The 17,738-nt window shown below is 52.6% G+C and overlaps 1 protein-coding gene across 3 annotated transcripts in view; it reads left to right on the forward strand.

The window, feature by feature from the left end:
* Positions 1-17,609, forward strand: part of Usp35 (ubiquitin specific peptidase 35) — a 26,264-nt gene extending 8,655 nt beyond the window's left edge. For all 3 annotated transcript variants that reach the window (XM_085841514.1, XM_021167295.1, XM_021167296.1), the window contains 10 exons: positions 963-1,739; positions 2,700-2,832; positions 4,642-4,771; positions 5,169-5,270; positions 6,677-6,835; positions 12,074-12,267; positions 13,407-13,500; positions 13,839-13,945; positions 14,376-15,654; positions 16,516-17,609. In XM_085841514.1, coding sequence (XP_085697640.1) covers positions 1,067-1,739; positions 2,700-2,832; positions 4,642-4,771; positions 5,169-5,270; positions 6,677-6,835; positions 12,074-12,267; positions 13,407-13,500; positions 13,839-13,945; positions 14,376-15,654; positions 16,516-16,680 — 3,036 coding nt within the window. In that variant the 5' untranslated portion in view covers positions 963-1,066 and the 3' untranslated portion in view covers positions 16,681-17,609. The remainder of the gene's footprint in view (positions 1-962; positions 1,740-2,699; positions 2,833-4,641; positions 4,772-5,168; positions 5,271-6,676; positions 6,836-12,073; positions 12,268-13,406; positions 13,501-13,838; positions 13,946-14,375; positions 15,655-16,515) is intronic.
* The last annotated feature ends 129 nt before the right edge of the window (positions 17,610-17,738 follow it).

Here is a 17,738-nt window from a genome sequence, read left to right on the forward strand (position 1 = left end):
GGCCAAGGATTCAGACATGAGCCCATGGAGGCCATTTTCATTCAGACCACAGCAAACAAGGAGAAGAGGTGGGGCATGCATATGGTGGAGGTGGAGGGAACACAGCGGACAGAGAGCTAGACCCTAGGCGGGAGAAGCAGGCAGGGCCCTGGGGATGAAGGGCTGCGGAGCAAGGCTGGGTGGGAGGGTCAGAGAAGAGCATTGGCAGGGCCCTAGCATTAAGGGATGGCAGCTTCAACAGGGGAAAAGTTGTATCTTAGTGGCCCAAGGGAGAAAGGATTTCTGTGGCTCTGGTCTGAGGTCTAACCTGTCAGTGTGGGGCAGTCAAGGTGGCAAAACCTTGAAGCAGTTGGTTGCTGCACACACAGGACAATGAGAGGGCTGAATACCTGTGCTTAGGTCACTTTCTCCTTCTACAGTTGATGATCCCGGCACATAGGATGGTGGGTAGGTCTTCCCATTTCAGACCAATCAAGATAGTCCCCCACAGATGTTCAGAGACAGAAATCCCTCACCCGTGTGCCCAGAATTGTGTCTCATAAGTGATTCTAGATCCTACCAAAGTGATAATACCATCTGCACTGGCTGGTTTTGTGTGTCAACTTGACACAAGCTGGAGTAATCACAGAGAAAGGAGCCCCCCTTGAGGAAATGCCTCCATGAGATCCAGCTGTAAGGCATTTTCTCAATTAGTGAGCAAGGGTGGGAGGGCCCATTGTGAGTGGTGCCATCATCCCTGGGCTGGTAGTCCTGGACTCTATAAGAAAGCAAACTGAGCAAGCCAGAGGCAGCAATCCAGTAAATAACATCCCTCCATGGCCTCTGCATCAGCTCCTGCCTCCACTCTCCTGCCTTGTGTGAGTTCCTGTCTTCACTTCCATTGGTGATGAACAGCAATGTGGATGTGTAAGCAGAATAAACCCTATCCTCCCCAACGTAATATTAGTGTTCCGATTTTGCAGGCAAGAAAACTGAGGCCCTTCTACAGTATCAGCACCCAAGGATCTGGACCGGGTTGTGGGTCAGATCTTGGCCCAGTCCCTGTCCCCAGCCCTGTGCGGCCATCATGGACAAGATCCTGGAGGCCGTGGTGACTTCGTCCTACCCTGCGAGTGTGAAGCAAGGGCTGGTGCGGCGCGTGCTGGAGGCCGCGCGGCAGCCCTTGGAGCGGGAGCAGTGTCTGGCGCTGCTGGCCCTGGGCGCGCGCCTCTACGTGGGTGGCACGGAGGAGCTGCCGCGCCGCGTGGGCTGCCAGCTGCTGCACGTGGCGGGTCGCCACCACCCCGACGTCTTCGCCGAGTTCTTCAGCGCGCGCCGCGTGCTGCGCCTGCTGCAGGGCGGTGCAGGGCCCCCGGGGGTGCGTGCGCTGGCCTGCGTGCAGCTAGGGCTGCAGCTGCTGCCCGACGGGCCCGCAGCGGACGAGGTGTTCGCGCTGCTGCGGCGCGAGGTCCTGCGCACCGTGTGCGAGCGCCCGGGCCCCGCCGCCTGCGCGCAGGTCGCCCGGCTGCTGGCGCGCCACCCGCGCTGCGTACCCGACGGCGCGCACCGTCTGCTCTTCTGCCAGCAGCTGGTGCGCTGCCTCGGCCGCTTCCGCTGCCCAGCCGAGGGCGAGGAGGGCGCGGTGGAGTTCCTGGAGCAGGCCCAGCAGGTGAGCGGGCTCCTGGCGCAGCTGTGGCGCGCGCAGCCCGCCGCCATCCTTCCCTGCCTCAAGGAGCTGTTCGCTGTCATCTCCTGCACAGGTGCGTGTGCAGCGGGGACCGGGGCGGGAGCTCGGCTGGACACTGTGGTGGGTTGCACACGAGACGGAGTGCGATGCTTATTTTTAGTGAGAAAGTCTACCTTGGGCATTTAATGTAGGTGTTGTCCTGTGGTGGAGCTGGAAATGCAGGGGGCACTCCACGTGGGCCGGAGGATACTGTCAACCTGGGAACGCAGAATGGTCCTGGCCTTTGGGTCAGGCAGGCTTGATCTGGGGTGATTAGTACCTAGCAGCAGGGGATACCTAAACTCATAATCTATCTTTAAAAAAAGATTTATCTTTATTTCATGTGTGTGAGTGTTCTATCTGTATGTATGTTTGTGCACTGCGTGTGTGCTTGGTGCGCACCGATGTCAGAATAAAGCATGGGTCCCTTGAAGTGTGGAGTTACAAGGATGGTTGTGAGCCACCATGCTGGAATGCTGGGAACAGAACTCTGCTCTTTACAAGAACATCAAGTGTTCTTAACCACCGAGCCATTTCTCCAGCCCCTTAACTCTGAATCTTGATATCCAGTTGCCAGCCAGCCGTGTGGATGACTGAGCTGTGTCTTCCCTGATGGTCGGACTGTGCAAGGGAAAGGAAGGGAGAGCCAAGGCCTGCCCGCCAGTGTGCCAGGACCTACCTCCTATACACTTGCATAAGAGTTTGATAGTAAATGTACCTTCTTACATCTCAACCTTTGTGTAGATGCAACTGGAATGACCTTTCCTTTCAAGGCCAGCTCCAGCATGAGCTCTTCCGAAGGGTTTCTGTTTACACGCACAGTTGGGCCGTAGTGCTTTCTCGTGGTGTCAGAGTATGCCAGGGAAGGGTTGGAGAATGAATATATTACAGTGGAATTAGACTTTGATGTTGTCAGGGGAGAGGATGTGGCCCCACGTGCTGTTTCCAGAGGCCTAGTCTACGTAGTGGTGCATGAGAGCTCAATCCATTCCAGAGGAGGAGCCACCGTCCAGCGCCTTGGCCAGCGTGGTCCAGCACCTCCCACTGGAGCTTATGGATGGTGTGGTCCGGAACCTCAGCAATGATGATAGTGTGACGGACTCCCAGATGCTGACTGCCATCAGCAGGTGGGTGCCAAGGGTCAGTGGGTGGAGATGGTGCCAAGGGTCAGTGGGTGGAGATGGGGCTGTCAGCGGTTAGAGGTCAGGCTCATACGTGTTTACTGTGAGCTCGACACTCTCACCCCGTTTGGGCTTGGGATAGATATAAGTAACACCAAATCCTGTTCTAGTGATCCCATCAGACTAGGTACTAGCTGTGTGACCCTGGAAACGCTGCTGAACTCTCGGCCTCAGTCTCCCCCCTATAAAAGGAGAAGTAGATGGCAACATGAGAAAGTAAAAACAGGGGCAGAGGAGATGGCTTGGTGGCTAAGAGTGCTGGCCTCTGGGTTCAGATACCCATCATCTGGCATAGCTGTGTGTACAACTGACTTTAGTGTTGAGGAGGTAGAGATGGACAAAGCCTTGGAGCTCACTGGCCAGTCAGCTTCGAGCTTGGTAAAAAGACTCTTACAGAGGGCATCAGGATGCAGAGCAGTGACGGAGCAGTATACGTCGCCTGTCCAGGGGACTCCATCTGCAGGTGTGTGAAACCACGCACGCAGGCACGCACACCTACAGAGTAAAAGTAGTTTTTGGTGTGATCAGTCTGCAAAAGGTCATAAACAGAACTTGGGTGCTTTTCAACTCACGGGATCTGTGTACATTCCCTCATTTGAATGTTGTCACCTGTGAGCCAGCTTCACCTGCCTGCCTGTGACCCCTGACTATGCCACCTGCACTCTTCCCCACAGGCCTTTGCCTGTGCAGACCCCATCTACCTGGCATGCCTCCCTCTGCCCTTCTGTGTACTCATGCACAGAACACCATCTCCATAGGGCCTTCTGGGCTCCCTGTCTTAGTGGGCTAGAGTGTAGGCAGGAGGGGGGTGGGCAAGAGTATAGGTGGGAGGGGGGTGGGCAAGAGTGTAGGCGGGAGGGGGGTGGGCTAGAGTGTAGGCAGGAGGAGGGTGGGCAAGAGTGTAGGTGGGAGGAGGGTGGGCAAGAGTGTAGGCGGGAGGGGGGTGGGCAAGAGTGTAGGCGGGAGGGGGTGGGCAAGAGTGTAGGCGGGAGGGGGGTGGGCAAGAGTGTAGGTGGGAGGAGGATGGGTAAGAGTGTAGGCGGGAGGGGGGTGAGCTAGAGTGTAGGTGGGAGGAGGATGGGTAAGAATGTTGGCAGGAAAGTTGTGTCCCTCAAGAGCCAATCCTGCCCTGTGCTTCTCGCCTGTGTGACTTCATTTCAGTTTCTCAGCTCTAAAGTGGTCATCACTGGGCCCATCAAAGAAAGTGTTTGAGGATCAGGTGAAAGTAAGCCTGCCATGTGCAGCGTAGGGCAGAGCCATGGGAACTTTCATAAGTACCCCTGTTCTTCCTCATTGCCCACACTCTGGTATTCTCATGAGTGATGCTTTTCTCCTGAGCACTTACCACATCTCAGCCCCATGCTCATCCCAGGACAGGCCTGGTGTAGGTGGATCCTGCCGAGTTCAGCTGCTGTCCTGGCTTAATGTGATATTCTCATGAGAGGGGTATTGTCTCCATTTGAAGATGAAGTCCAGGCTCAGAGAGAAGTGGCTGGCCCTGGTCTTTGGTTGGGCTTGGTGGAGCCAGAGTTCTCAGCCTCAGGGTGCAGCTCCCTGCCTGGAACCCCCTTTCTCCCTGTAATGAGGAACAGTGGGTGAGAGGGTCTGCGGGGCTGTGAGCCATGTCTGCTGGGCTCTATTGTGTCTTCCAGGAGTGCAGGTGTGGGTCAGGACTTTACGGCCAGTCCCTGGGCTGCCCTTGCTCTGGCTTTTGGGCCTCCCTTGTCCCTGTGTCACTGTTACTCCCCTCACCAGGATGATCGACTGGGTGTCCTGGCCCCTGGGGAAGAACATTGACAAGTGGATCATTGCCCTGCTGAAGGGCCTGGCTGCTGTTAAGAAGTTCAGCATCTTGATCGAGGTTTCGCTCGCCAAAATTGAGAAGGTTGGTGGCCCCTGTCCCAGCCTGGGCACGTGGCCTTTCCCACTGCTCTCTTCTGGGAGCAGTGCAGGTGTGGGATACAAGGTACTGGGGTCCCAGTCAAGCTCATTGTGTGACAGGGTTATATCACTGCCCCTCTCTGGGCCTTGGATTCGAACTCCATTACTCTGACCACTCATTCCACTGTGTGTCTGCCCACCATCGCTCACCTAACTCTGGCTGCCCGTTTCACCGTCTGTTGCTCCATCCAGCTCCAGCACACATCTGTGATCTTGTTCCCACGGTTGGCCAGCTGTTTCCACTCTACTATGTCTCAGGTTCCCTTCCAGGGCCCACTGTGGTCACACTTGGCACTGGGTTGCTCAGGTCTGGGGACCCCCTGACATGACCTCTTTTTCAGGTCTTCTCTAAGCTGCTGTACCCCATCGTGCGGGGAGCTGCCCTGTCTGTCCTTAAGTACATGCTCCTGACTTTCCAGCACTCCCATGAGGCCTTCCACCTGGTAAGGGCCCTGCCGCACTCTCTGGCCAGTGACCTAAGGTGGATTTCTGCTGGGTGTTGGGGAGTTGGGGCTGTTGAAGCAAACCTCTGGATCTTAGCACAGGAGGCTCAAGGACCCAGAGGACATGTGACTCCCATGTGCACACTGTAGAATGACAGAGCCTGGGTTGGTGACCCAGCTACAGTTCTTCAGGGTCAAGCGTGTGTCAGGCGTTAGGACTAGTGACTAGTGCTATGAACAGTGCAAACACTCACCTAGCTCCCAGATTGGCCTTCCTTCTTTAGATAAAGAATTGCAGTGGGGAGATGGTGAGCAAGTCACTGGTCCCAGATAGGTGGATAGTGAAGGTTTCAGCCAAGTTGGTCTGACTTCCACATCACTGTCTCTCTCTTTGTGTTGCCACCAGCACTCATTGGTCAGGCCTGAGGCTCAGGCTCCTCCTCTACAAGGCTGAAGCCCACGTGGTGGAGCTTTAATTTTCATGGTCCCTGGATTAGACAGCAACTTTGCCCTTTCTAGTTTGTTGCAATGAGAAAAGATCAGAAGCTGGGATGGGGACCAAGTGTCTGTGATGACCTTAATCTGGAATGGGGTAAAGCCCAGGGCTGGTAGGAGGGGAAGAGATGAGCTGAGGCTTGTCTAGAGCCTGCCGTATATAAACACAAGTTTCTTCCTCCCCTACTCATGTTCCTGCAGCCCAACCATCCATTATGATAGAGTGCCCCAAGGCAGTAGCTCTCAGGCTGTGGGTCTCAAACCCCTTTGAGGGGGATTGTACACCCCATTTACAGAGGTCACCCAAGACCGTTGTGAAACACAAGATACCTAAGACCATTGTAAAAACACAAGATATTTACATTACAATTCATAACAGCAAAACTAAAGTTGTGACATAGCAAGGAAAATAGTTTTATGGTTGGGGTCACCACATCACCAATGACCCTTGTATTAAAGGGTCTCAGCGTTAGGTATGTACAAGGCCCTGTGTTCTGTCTCCAGCATTACCAGCCTCTCCCCCGAGTTATGGAACAGGGAGTGTTCATGGTGCTGGGCTCAGGAAGGTGATTGGTGAGGCCTGAGCATCTGCTGTTAGGTAGAGAAGCCCATTGGTTGCTCGGGCCTTTGGGTCTCAAGGCAGGCGGCTGAAGCTGAACAGCTGGCCTTCTCTTAGCCATAAGGGAGGAATTATCTATTTTGCCTTGCAGAGAAAGAAACTGAGGCAGGGAATCATAGGTCATAATCCTGTAAGGAAAATTGCTTCTTGTGGCACTCAGCTTCACCGAGTAGAGGGGACACTGGCCACCTTTGTATGCACCACCTTCAGTCCTTGGAGGCCCCCACTTTCAGCCCCAAGCTTCAGATAGGTAATCTGACACTTTGTAACTAGCCTACCTTTTCTCTTACAGCTTCTCCCTCACATTCCCCCAATGGTGGCCTCTCTGGTCAAGGAGGACTCGAACTCTGGGACCAGCTGCCTGGAGCAGCTGGCAGAGCTGGTGCACTGCATGGTGTTTCGGTTCCCAGGCTTCCCAGACCTGTATGAGCCTGTCATGGAAGCCATCAAGGTGAGTGGACAGCCTCTTTGGCACAGGTGCCAGTTTGAGCCTTCTTTGAGGTGGTACCATGGCTTGGTAGCTGCCTCCATCACCTGGAGCTGAGCTGTTTCCTGTCTCCTCACTGGAGCCTTTGTATGCATCAATTGCTGGAGGTCACCATGGTCCCCACCAGGGTCCTCTTTTCTCAAGTGTACTACAGGGCCCATGGAAACCCCTTCCTCCACCTGACCCACAGGTTTCTTTTATTTAAAATTTCCTGTTTTTTAGTTAGCATATGGGGTAATGGGTCACAGGACCTACTTAATGTTCAGTAAGGTCTCTAGGCTCTCAGGGACTGCCTCAAGTGAGCCTGCTTCCCTGCTCTCAGTGTCCCCTCACCTCCTTCCCCAGCAGGGTCTCTTGGTGGCTTCTGCAGCACCAGCACTCTGTCACGTGTTGACACTGTGTGTCTTGAGCAGTCCAGAACACAAGTGACGTCTGGCTCATAGGACTAGGCTGGTGTCCTGATCTCAGCAGAGCAGAAGTTGGGATGTGGGGACGCAGGCACAAAGCAAACCAAGCTGCCTTCCTGGAGGAGCCTTTGGGGACAGATCTGTTTATGGGAAGTGATCTAAGGCCCACTGCTACCGAGGAGGATCCGTGTAGGGGTGGAGGGTACCTTTCAGAGCCTCTGACTGAGGTTCACCCCACAGTATGGCAGACCTGGTCCCCAGCATGTCTCTACAAAACATCTGGGCTTGTGTGTTGAGACATAGGAGACATCTTTTAAAAAGGATTTACTTTTAAATTTGTGTGTGTGTTTGTCTGTCTTCCTGTTTGTCTGTCTGCATACATACATGAAGAGGCTGGAAGAGGGCATCAGATCATCTGGAGCTGGGGTTACAGTGGTTATGAGCTACCTGCTGGGCATTGCAGGAACTGAACTCACCCTTGAGCTAGTTAAGGGCTCGTGCTCTTAACTGGTGAGCCATCTCCCCAGCACCATAGCAGACATTTTTTAAAGTATAGAGCTGATTTTGCGAGAGAGTGATGAGGGACCCCCAGGGATCCCCAAAGGAAGAAAGACACAAGTTCCCAAATAGGGAGGGGCAGGCAGGGGATGATGGCTTGGGTGCAGGTTAGGGGGGTCAGGAACATGGCCAAGCTCAAATACAGATGAACTGGTGTTGGCAAGCCATGATTAATCGTCACTATGGAGTGGTACTATGAAGCCCCCAGAAAGCCAACAAAAAGGCTTCTCTGTTAATAAAAAAGTATGGTCTAGAAAAAGTATGCATGGGGGCCAAAGTAGAAACTGGGAAATTTTTTTCTAGCTTGATGTAGACTTTAGAAACTTGTAACCACCAGCTGGTTTAGCAGTTGAAAATTAGACCACGTGGTAATGGAATGTTGCTCTCCAGTGCAGGCGTGCCTATAAACTTTAATACCCTAGGGTTATCTGGTAGACACAAAACAAGCCATAAAGATAAGCTTGTATTGCAGATGAGTAATCTAGAAATTTCTGTTGTACAAATTCCATCCAAGGAGAGATAAAAACTGTACCTGCTCCTTCTCCAAAGGTCCCAGTGACAAACTCAGATACCAGAGTTCACTCTGGGAACCATCATGTTTTTAGGCTTCTTTATAGAGCATAGGAGATCAGCTACTTACAGGATGTAGGTATGCCTTCCCCCAGTAAGCCGTACCTGGAAAGCCTTTACCAAGCAGGGATGAGGGCTTCCCTGTGGCCACATAGGTAGAGCCCCTCCCTAATGTATATACTGTAGCCCTTCTTCAAGGCCATATGCAATTAAGGTAGAGGTTTGTATAGCAGGTGGTGAGTGGTAAGGAACTTTCTTGAAAGCCCGATAGAGAACAGGAGTTTGACCTTGACCATTGGTGTCTGGCAGGAGGAGAATATGTCACATGATGCAAGGGATTGGTGGTAATATCTCTGGGGTGTCCAGGGGACATCAGAAAGACCTTGAATCCAGGCGGAGTTGGTCTGCTTTGTCCAGTAGATCTGAGTTGCCTAGGCTGGCCTTGAACTTGCAGCCTTCTTTAGCAACTACCTGCATGGCTGGGAGGACAGGCAGATTTTCTTTTCATCTATGAGAGATGACTGACACATAATAAATGATCCTGGGAAGGGAGCCAGCAGGAACATTAAAGCAGTGTGGTCAAGGCTTCTTCAGTAGCCAGAGAGTGTGTGGGGAGTCGGGGCTCAAAGCACTAACCTGGTGTGATGCCTTTGACTAGTCTAGGATTTTGTGCTCAGGAGCTGGAAGGATGCTGTGCTGGCTAGTTTTATGTCAGCTTGACACAAGCCAGAGTCATCAGACAGGAGAGAGCCTCAATTGAGAGAATGTCTTCAGAGGATCTGGCTGTAGGCAAACCTGTAGGGTAGTGTCTTAGTTAGTGACTGATCGGAAGAGCCCAGTCCATTGTGGGTGGTGCCGCTCTTGGGCTGGTGCTCCTGGCTTCTAAGAAAGCAGGTTGAGCAAGGCATGGGGAGCAGGCCAGTAAGCAGCACCCTCCATGGCCTGTGCATCAGCTCCTGCATCAGGTTCCTGCCCTGACTTCCTTCAGGGATGGACTGTGATGTGTGATAGACTATGATATATGAAGTGGAAGCCAAATATGCCCTTTCCTCCCCAACTTGCTTTGGTGTTTCATCACAGCAATGATAACCCTAACTAGGACAGAAACTGGTGCCAGGATTGTGGTGTATTGCTGTGACAGATCTAACCATGTTGGTTTTTTTGGGAGGATTGTGGAACTTTTGGAACTTTGGGCAAGAAAAGCCATTGAGAGTTGAGGGCTCAGCGAGTTCTTCTGTGAAAACATGGATGAAAAGAGCGTCGAGAGAAACGCAGACAGTGGGGCTTGGCTTGTGGCGTTCCAGGGGGAAGGCTGGGTGAGGAAGGGGGGCTTAAGGAAGGTAAGTCAGGGCCACTGAGTATTAACTGTTTGGAATCAAGAGTCTATTGAATCTTATTCTATAATTCAAATTACCAGTGACTACGAAGAGCCCAGAATTATTGAGGTGAACTCTCCTGGGAATTGTTCCCTCAGGGTCGATACAGAAATTGTGTTCCAGAAGTGGCCACGGTCGTGCCCTGTGCTGGCAGCTGAGCTTGGTGTAGTGTAAGAGTCACTGGTTTTGAAGGCATGAAGGGTCATGGAGAGCAGCTGAGGCTTGGCACTGTGAGGCCAGGAGAGGCCATTGGTGAAGGGTCAGCCTCAGGAGCAGTTGAAGGACTGAAGGGGCCACACAGAGGTGAGGCTGGGCACCGGGAAGAGAGCCCAGGAGACACAATGGGTGAGAGTGCAGCTCAGTGGAGTGGAGAGGTCCATCTCGGGATGACCATCAGGAAGAGGTCAATGGAGTGCGGCCAGTTGGAGCCTGACGACAATCTGAGTGTGCTATAGCAGCAAAAGCTGATGCAGAGACCATGGACAGTTGCTGCTCAGAGGGCAGAACCAGAGATTTTGATCTGAGCCCCTTGGAGAGGATCCAGATCAGGAGCGATCCCGGATAATGGATGTTGAGTCGTTTCCCAGTTGGAGTTTGGTTTTGATTTGGTTTGATTGTGACTGTGACCTGGTTCTTTCCTCTTGAGATAAGAAAAGTATTTAAGTTATTTTGATTTTATAGGAACCTAAAGCTGAGAGAGCCTTTGGATTTTTAAAAAGAAACTGAAGTTTTAAAGTGTTTGAATTTGTAAGACTGTGGAATCTTTATGTTTGATAATCTATTTTGATGTTAATATTCATGTGTAGCCTTGGGAATGCACAAGAAAGGAAAGGCTGTGGCTTAGTGTGACATGTTTGTGTATAAGCTGACAAGGGTCCGGTTGTGCTGGATGGGTTTGTGTTAACTTGATTCATGCTAGAGTCATCGGACAAGAGGAAGCTTGAATTGAGAAAATGTCTCCAGAAGATCTGGTTGTAGGCAAGGCTGTGGAGCATTTTCTTAGCGATTGATGGAGGAGGGCCCAGCCATTGTATGTGGGGACACCCTTGGGCTGGTGGTCCTGGGGTCTATAGATAGCAGGCAGAACAAGCCGGAGGAGCAAGCCAGGAAACAGCAGCATCTCCATGGTGTCTGCACCAGCTTTTGCCTTCAGACTCCTGCCCTGCTTGAGTTCCTGTCCCAACTTCCTTCAATGATGGACTCCAATGTGGAAGTGTAAGCCAAATTAACCCTTTCCTTCCCCAGGTTGCTTTTGGTCAAGATGTTTCATCACAGCAATGGCACCCTAACTAGGACAGATGACTTGAGTTAGAGGGACTGTCGGTAACATCTTGACATCCACTCTTTTTTTTTTTAAAGATTTATTTATTGATTATATGTAAGTACACTGTAGCTGTCTTCAGACACTCCAGAAGAGGGAGTCAGATCTCGTTACGGATGGTTGTGAGCCACCATGTGGTTGCTGGGATTTGAACTCTGGACCTTTGGAAGAGCAGTCGGGTGCTCTTACCTGCTGAGCCATCTCACCAGCCCGACATCCACTCTTTAGTAGAGCGGTGTCCTTAGGTGTTTGTCTCTGATATCATTAAAACTGGTGCCACTATTCAGTGTGACAAAGAAAAGCCAGGGGGAAGGCATGCTGATCCCTGAGCCAGTGACAGAGGACTGACCACACCTCAGTGCCCTCAGATCCTCCTGCCACTGTGGTGGGAGTGGTCCCAGGGGATGTCTGATTTACTGGAAAGCTGGCTCTGCAGTCTCAAGCTGGGAGGGACAGTGGAGTCAGAAGCGACAGCAGAGATGCCAGACCACCTGAAGGAAAGATTGTCTTCTCTTGGCAGCTGAAGAAACTGAGGCCCAGGGAGGTTGCCAGACTGAGACAGACAGGCCTACTAAGCACTCACACATGGTGAGGTGAGAGTTAGGGCAGGAACTGAAGTCTCACCACCATCAGATCTGGCTGTTAGCTAGCCCAGGACAGACATGTTTGTCACTTACTGTTTGTGTGACTACACAGTTCTTTGCTCTGTCTGAACCCTAGTTTTTCCATCTCTGAGATGGGGATTGTGCTACTTCAGACATGGCACCTGAGAGATCGCATAGAAGGACCACATGTGAGAATGAGACCTTGGAGTGAGTTGTAAGCAGCGGCTGTGCAAACGCCTTTTCTGCACTCTTCTGGACTCTTCTGAGTGCTTGGGAGGGAGTGGAGGAGTGGGTTCTAGTCCAGGAGGGCTTCCTGGAAGAGGTGGCGGCTTTAGAGCTGACACTGTTGTCTGCTATCCCTTCAGGATCTCCACATTCCCAATGAGGACCGAATCAAGCAGCTGCTGGGGCAGGATGCCTGGACCTCACAGAAGAGTGAACTGGCTGGCTTCTATCCCCGGCTCATGGCCAAGTCAGACACGGGCAAGATTGGCTTAATTAACTTGGGCAACACATGCTACGTGAACAGTGTCCTTCAGGCCTTATTCATGGCTTCTGAGTAGGTGCTGTTCTGTACTTCCTCCTCCTCTCTCTCGTCTCTCTACCTGTGTTCCTGCTTTCCCTAGTTTTTGAGTCAGCTTCTTACACTGTAGCTTAGGCAAGCTTTGAACCTAGTGCTGGCATCGTGGTATAGCCATACCTCCACTTCAGTTAAGCAAGCAGAGTGCCTGCCACCTGTGGTTCCTGGTATGCCTATGGCTTCCTTCAACATCGCTCAGGGCTCCATCTTTGGCTCTGTAGGGAAGCACTAGTTCTGGTGTGCCTCTGGCTCTCAGTTGTCTTTTAAGCTACAAACATGGGCATTGGTGTGTTAGATTGCTGCAGTCCTCACTGCCTGCTGAGGGCTAAACTGTGGTGATTTCTGGACTGCTCAGACCATAATCTATAAAAAAAAAAAAAAAAAAAAACAACCAAAGCATTTGCCAGAGAATGCCTTGTGCTTGTGTGGTCATGTGATACTATGCTACAGGTCCCGTGTGCATCTTCTACATTTGTTTGGGACCTGCCGTGGAGGCCAAGTGCTGCCATTCTGCATGGTGGCTCTGGATGGAGCACTGTAGGACTGAGAAGGCAGTGTGCTTCAGGGACAGCGGGTCTCAGGAGGACGTCCTGACCCCACAGGGTCACCCTCATCCCTGAGGGCCAGTCTCCCTGCAGGGTCCTCTAATGTCAGGGACGTTTTTATGTGGAACCTGCCTGGATTGAGGCAAGTTTCAGGGTGGCTTGGCCAGGGCCCTGAGCAGGGGCTGTAGGGAATGGGTTGGAGGACTGAGGTTGGGAGTGGATGGGAATTCTTGGATGTTACCACACAGTGTGTGCCAGTGCCTTGGATGATGATAGAAACTCTGGCATATCAGTGTCCTCACCTTAGAAAATTGACATGTTTGAGTGCTGGAGCCATGGGGTGTCCAGAGCTGGAAGAGATAGCAAGAGCCACCTAGTTATCCTCATTTGTTGTCATACCAAGACCATTACAGAGCTCAGGTCCCCAGCAATGCAAGGCTAAGTTATCTGCCATCTCCTCCTCAGTCTCTGGCCTCATCTGGAGCAGATGCCAGAGGCTCTGGGTGGCCTGGTGTAGAGGAGTAGCAGCTCCCTGGAGCCTCAGCTCACCCTGGGCTCCCGTTTCATTTGAAGCTTTCGACACTGTGTGCTCCGCTTGACTGAGAACAACTCCCAGCCCTTGATGACCAAGCTGCAGTGGCTCTTTGCCTTCCTGGAGCACAGTCAGGTGCGTGCCGGGTGCCCTGGGGGCAGGCAGGGAGAGCAGGCAGTGCCAGGCCCTGCTCTGATTCTTTTCATGTTTCTAGGACCTGCCCACATCTGGCTCTGTGGAATGAGCTGCCGAGCCTCAGACCTGCTAGCACCAGTTCACAGCCAGAGCCTCTTTGTGTGTTGTGCTGTCCCAGCCTCCCTTCAGAGTTCAGTCCCATGCACTAAGGGAAGGGGCAAGGTTATAGGATAGGCAGGCATGTTTGGAACAGTCTTAGACCCACAGTGTGTTGCCTGCTGCTCGGCGTGTGTGTAGCTCGATGCTCCTGACACTACCCTTTGCCTGCCTTGTCCTAGAGGCCTGCCATCTCTCCTGAGAACTTCCTCTCTGCATCCTGGACGCCCTGGTTCAGCCCTGGCACCCAGCAAGACTGTTCAGAGTATCTGAAGTACCTGCTGGATCGGTAAGAAGGGCTGGTGGGTTAGGATGATGTGTGGGTTCTAAGAACACTCTGAGATGGTAGCTTGTCCCTCTGAGCTAGCTGGGTTGGATCTTTCTGGGAATAAGGACACTTCCTTGTTCTTCTGAAAGGCAAAAAGGAAGTTGTGTGCCATTGGTCTCCAAAGACTCTAAACTACATGTGAAGCCTGGGACAGGGCTGTCAGTGTGTGCATGTGTATCCACTGTGCTGCCTGAGTATGCTTATCTTGATTCCACAGCCACGGGCCTGTCTTTAGGTAGACATGTGTTAGGTGCGTGTGTGAACATAGATGTATGCTTTGTACAGGGATGGGAATTCTCTTTCCCGGCTTTTGTATTTAAGTACGGTGGGCAGTGTGCTGGGTGTGGGCCTGCTGGAAGGTGTATGTACCTGGTCTCCCTATTTGTTCTAGGCTTCATGAAGAAGAGAAAACTGGGACGAGGATCTGCCAGAAGCTCAAGCAGTCCAGCTTGCCATCCCCACAGGAAGAGCTCCCCAGCGCCAATGCAACGTCGGTGGAGAAGATGTTCGGAGGCAAGATTGTGACCCGGATATGCTGTCTCCACTGCCTCAATGTTTCCTCAAGGGAGGAAGCCTTCACAGACCTCTCTTTGGCCTTCCCTCCTCCTGAGAGAAGTCGCCACCGCCGCCTTGGCTCCGTGATGCTCCCCGCGGAGGATGTGCGAGCTCAGGAGTTGACACTGGCTCCCAGAGCCCCCGGGGCGCAGAGGCAGAGGAAGCGCTGCATCACAGGGGACGCTCCTCACACGGGGCTGGACAGTGAAGGTGTGGACACCATAGGCACTGGTGGACAGAGTGGGCAGGAGAAGGTGGAGAGGGAGCAGGCTGGGAAGGAGAAGGAGGTGGCAGAGGACAGGGAAGAGGAAGGAACAAGGGAAGAGGAGAAAGAAGAGGGGGAAGAGAAAGACAAAGAGAAAGAGAAGAAGGAAGAGGAAAAGGAAAAGGAAAAGGAAGCTGAGGACGGCAAGGAGAAGGAAGGGGACAGCTTAGGACCAGGGACCCGCAGGGAGGCTGCCACTCCACCTAGGGAGCAGGCATGTGGCCCTGAGGGTTCCCGCTCTGTACTGGACTTGGTCAACTACTTCCTGTCCCCTGAGAGGCTGACAGCTGAGAACCGCTACTACTGTGAGTCCTGTGCCTCCCTGCAGGATGCGGAGAAGGTGGTGGAGCTGAGCCAGGGTCCACGCTACCTCATCCTCACACTACTGCGCTTCTCCTTTGACCTGCGTACCATGCGGCGGCGTAAGATCCTGGACGATGTCACCATCCCCCTTTTGCTGCGCCTGCCACTGGCTGGGGGTCAGGGCCAGGCCTATGACCTCTGTAGTGTGGTGGTGCACTCTGGAGTGTCCTCAGAGAGTGGCCACTATTACTGCTATGCTCGTGAGGGTGCTGCTCGGCCAGCTCCTGTCCTGGGATCCACAGAGAGGCCTGAGCCTGAGAACCAGTGGTACCTGTTTAATGATACCCGGGTGTCTTTCTCATCCTTTGAGTCTGTCAGCAATGTCACCTCCTTCTTCCCTAAGGACACTGCCTATGTGCTCTTCTACCGCCAGAGGCCCAGGGAGGACCCTGAGGCTGAGCCCGGCTCCCCTAGAGTCCGAGCAGAGCCTACCCTCCACAAGGACCTGATGGAGGCCATTTCCAAAGACAATGTCCTCTACCTGCAGGTGAGTCATGTGCTGAGGGTCAGCAGACCCTCTGGCACCTGATGCCACTCCTGGGTAAGGAGTTTGACTCAGCACAGCCACCTACGTAGGTCAGTGATCTGTTCTCCTTTTGAGTCGGCCTCAAGTTTAAATCCACCCATGCACTCATCATTTAGTAGGGTATGTGTTGATGGCTTTTGGGTAAGGCACACCTCTTAACCTCAGAGGAAGGGACACTGAGTGACAGCACAGTTGATGATGCTGAGGGAGAGAGTAGTGCAGTTAATGGGCAGGGGATGCTTATGGGGCTCCCAGAGGAGCCACTTTCCTCAGTGACCTTCATGTCCCAGTGCCCTCCTTTGACACTGCCTCAGGCTCCCTTAGCAGTGTCAAGAATAGTATTAAGTATTAAAATATTCAGCCATGGTGTGTCTACACCAGAGCTTTGAGGGTCCTGCAGCTAGAGATGGTGTTTCAAGTAAGGAATGTAAAGGCATGGGGATGTCAGGCCTACTTCTACATTTTTCAGGCCACCCAGCCGAGGTATGGCTTGGTGAAGTCTGAGAGAGGCTGATCAGGGAAGAACTTGCTCATGGGCAGAAGATGGACCTCATGTTTCAAGAGAGGCAGTGAGTGATCTGGACAGTGGAAGCCAGGAAGCCTGGAGAGGTTTTCTTGAGATCCCAGGCACTTGTCAGCTGGTCACTATCTAGTATGAAAAAGCCCTTCAAAGGACTCGAGTCATCACTGGGAGGAAAGGGTAGAGTTCGAATGAGTCTCAGCAGGGCCAGGCCCTTGGGGGAATCCAGATATGTTGGCAGTGCTGTGCTGGCTAAGTAGGAGACCTAAATGCTAAGCCTACTGTCTGTCCTTTGTTTCTAGGAGCAGGAGAAGGAGGCCCGGAGCAGGGCAGCTTATATCTCTACACTCCCTGCCCCTCCACACTGGGGTAGGGGCTTCGATGAAGACAAAGATGAGGATGAAGGCTCTCCAGGGGGCTGCAACCCTGCAGGTGGCAATGGTGACTTCCACAGACTGGTCTTCTAATGGGAGTTCCCACTTGTTGGGGCTATCACAGCCAACCTCAGAGTGGGCCAGGTGGAGCTCAGGGCCCAGGTAGAACACTCTGCCATCTGGGGTCTTAGGGAGCTGTGGAGGCAAGCCCAGGGTGGAGCAGGCCTTTCTGAGGGCAAGGAGGATGAAGAGGGACCATTTGGGATATCAGTCTGTAGCTTGAAGTGCACGGAGAAACTGAAACCCACAGCTCCTTAGGCATTCATCCTCTTACGATGTTATAGACTACTGTCCAGACTAACAAAGAGAGCATCCACTCTGGGCTTTGCCTCCCTGCAGGGCCAATCCTGGAAAGGCCAGCCAGCTCAGGAGCCAGGGTGGTGTCAGCTTGGTGTCCTGTGTCCAGTAGCACTTCTTTCTAGTTCCTTCACTCAGCTCTTTCTCAATAGGAGAAAAAGCATAGTTGAAGTCAAGCCCTTGGGACAAGAAGGGGCGGCTATGTCCCCAATGCCCACCCTCTTGTTTTTTTTAAGGGGGTCCTTAAAATAAGGTATATGAGTGTCTGCACCTGCTGTGTGTTTTAGAGGCATGTGGATAGAAGGCAGCATAGCACAGGATCAAAGACAAGACTCTTACCACATGCCCCTCCCCTACCCCAAGTGACACTGTGGGAGAGCCCCTGCCCTCCCTAGCCTGCCTCAGTGCCTGAGATGCTGCCACTGCATCCCTGTCTAGTTAAGGTCCAGAGTCCTTATTTTACTGAAGACATTAGTCTGTCAGAAAGCCATTGTCATCCGAGGAAGCTAGCTGGCTTGGCTCCTCTGATGGAATGTGAGGGCTGGGTAGGTATGAACTGTGTATAATGCACCTGACCTCATCGTGCTCTGAGACTACTATAGCCCCTTCTCAGTGAAGAGAAGAAACCTGTGTTCTTAAATAGGAATAAAACTCGCTTCTCTGAAGGCTGTGCAGGATGCTGTTCTTCTAGCTTGAGCTGTGGTGTCTGCTGCTCTTTGGGATGTTTAATTGTGTTTGAGCAGTCTTGATAGTAACTTGAGCTTCTCATTGGTAAGGCGAGGATGTGTCCCTGA

This window comes from Mus caroli, unplaced genomic scaffold (assembly GCF_978045245.1).
Source record: "Mus caroli unplaced genomic scaffold, Mus_caroli_1 scaffold_8, whole genome shotgun sequence".
In the NCBI taxonomy this organism is placed as follows: domain Eukaryota; kingdom Metazoa; phylum Chordata; class Mammalia; order Rodentia; family Muridae; genus Mus; species Mus caroli.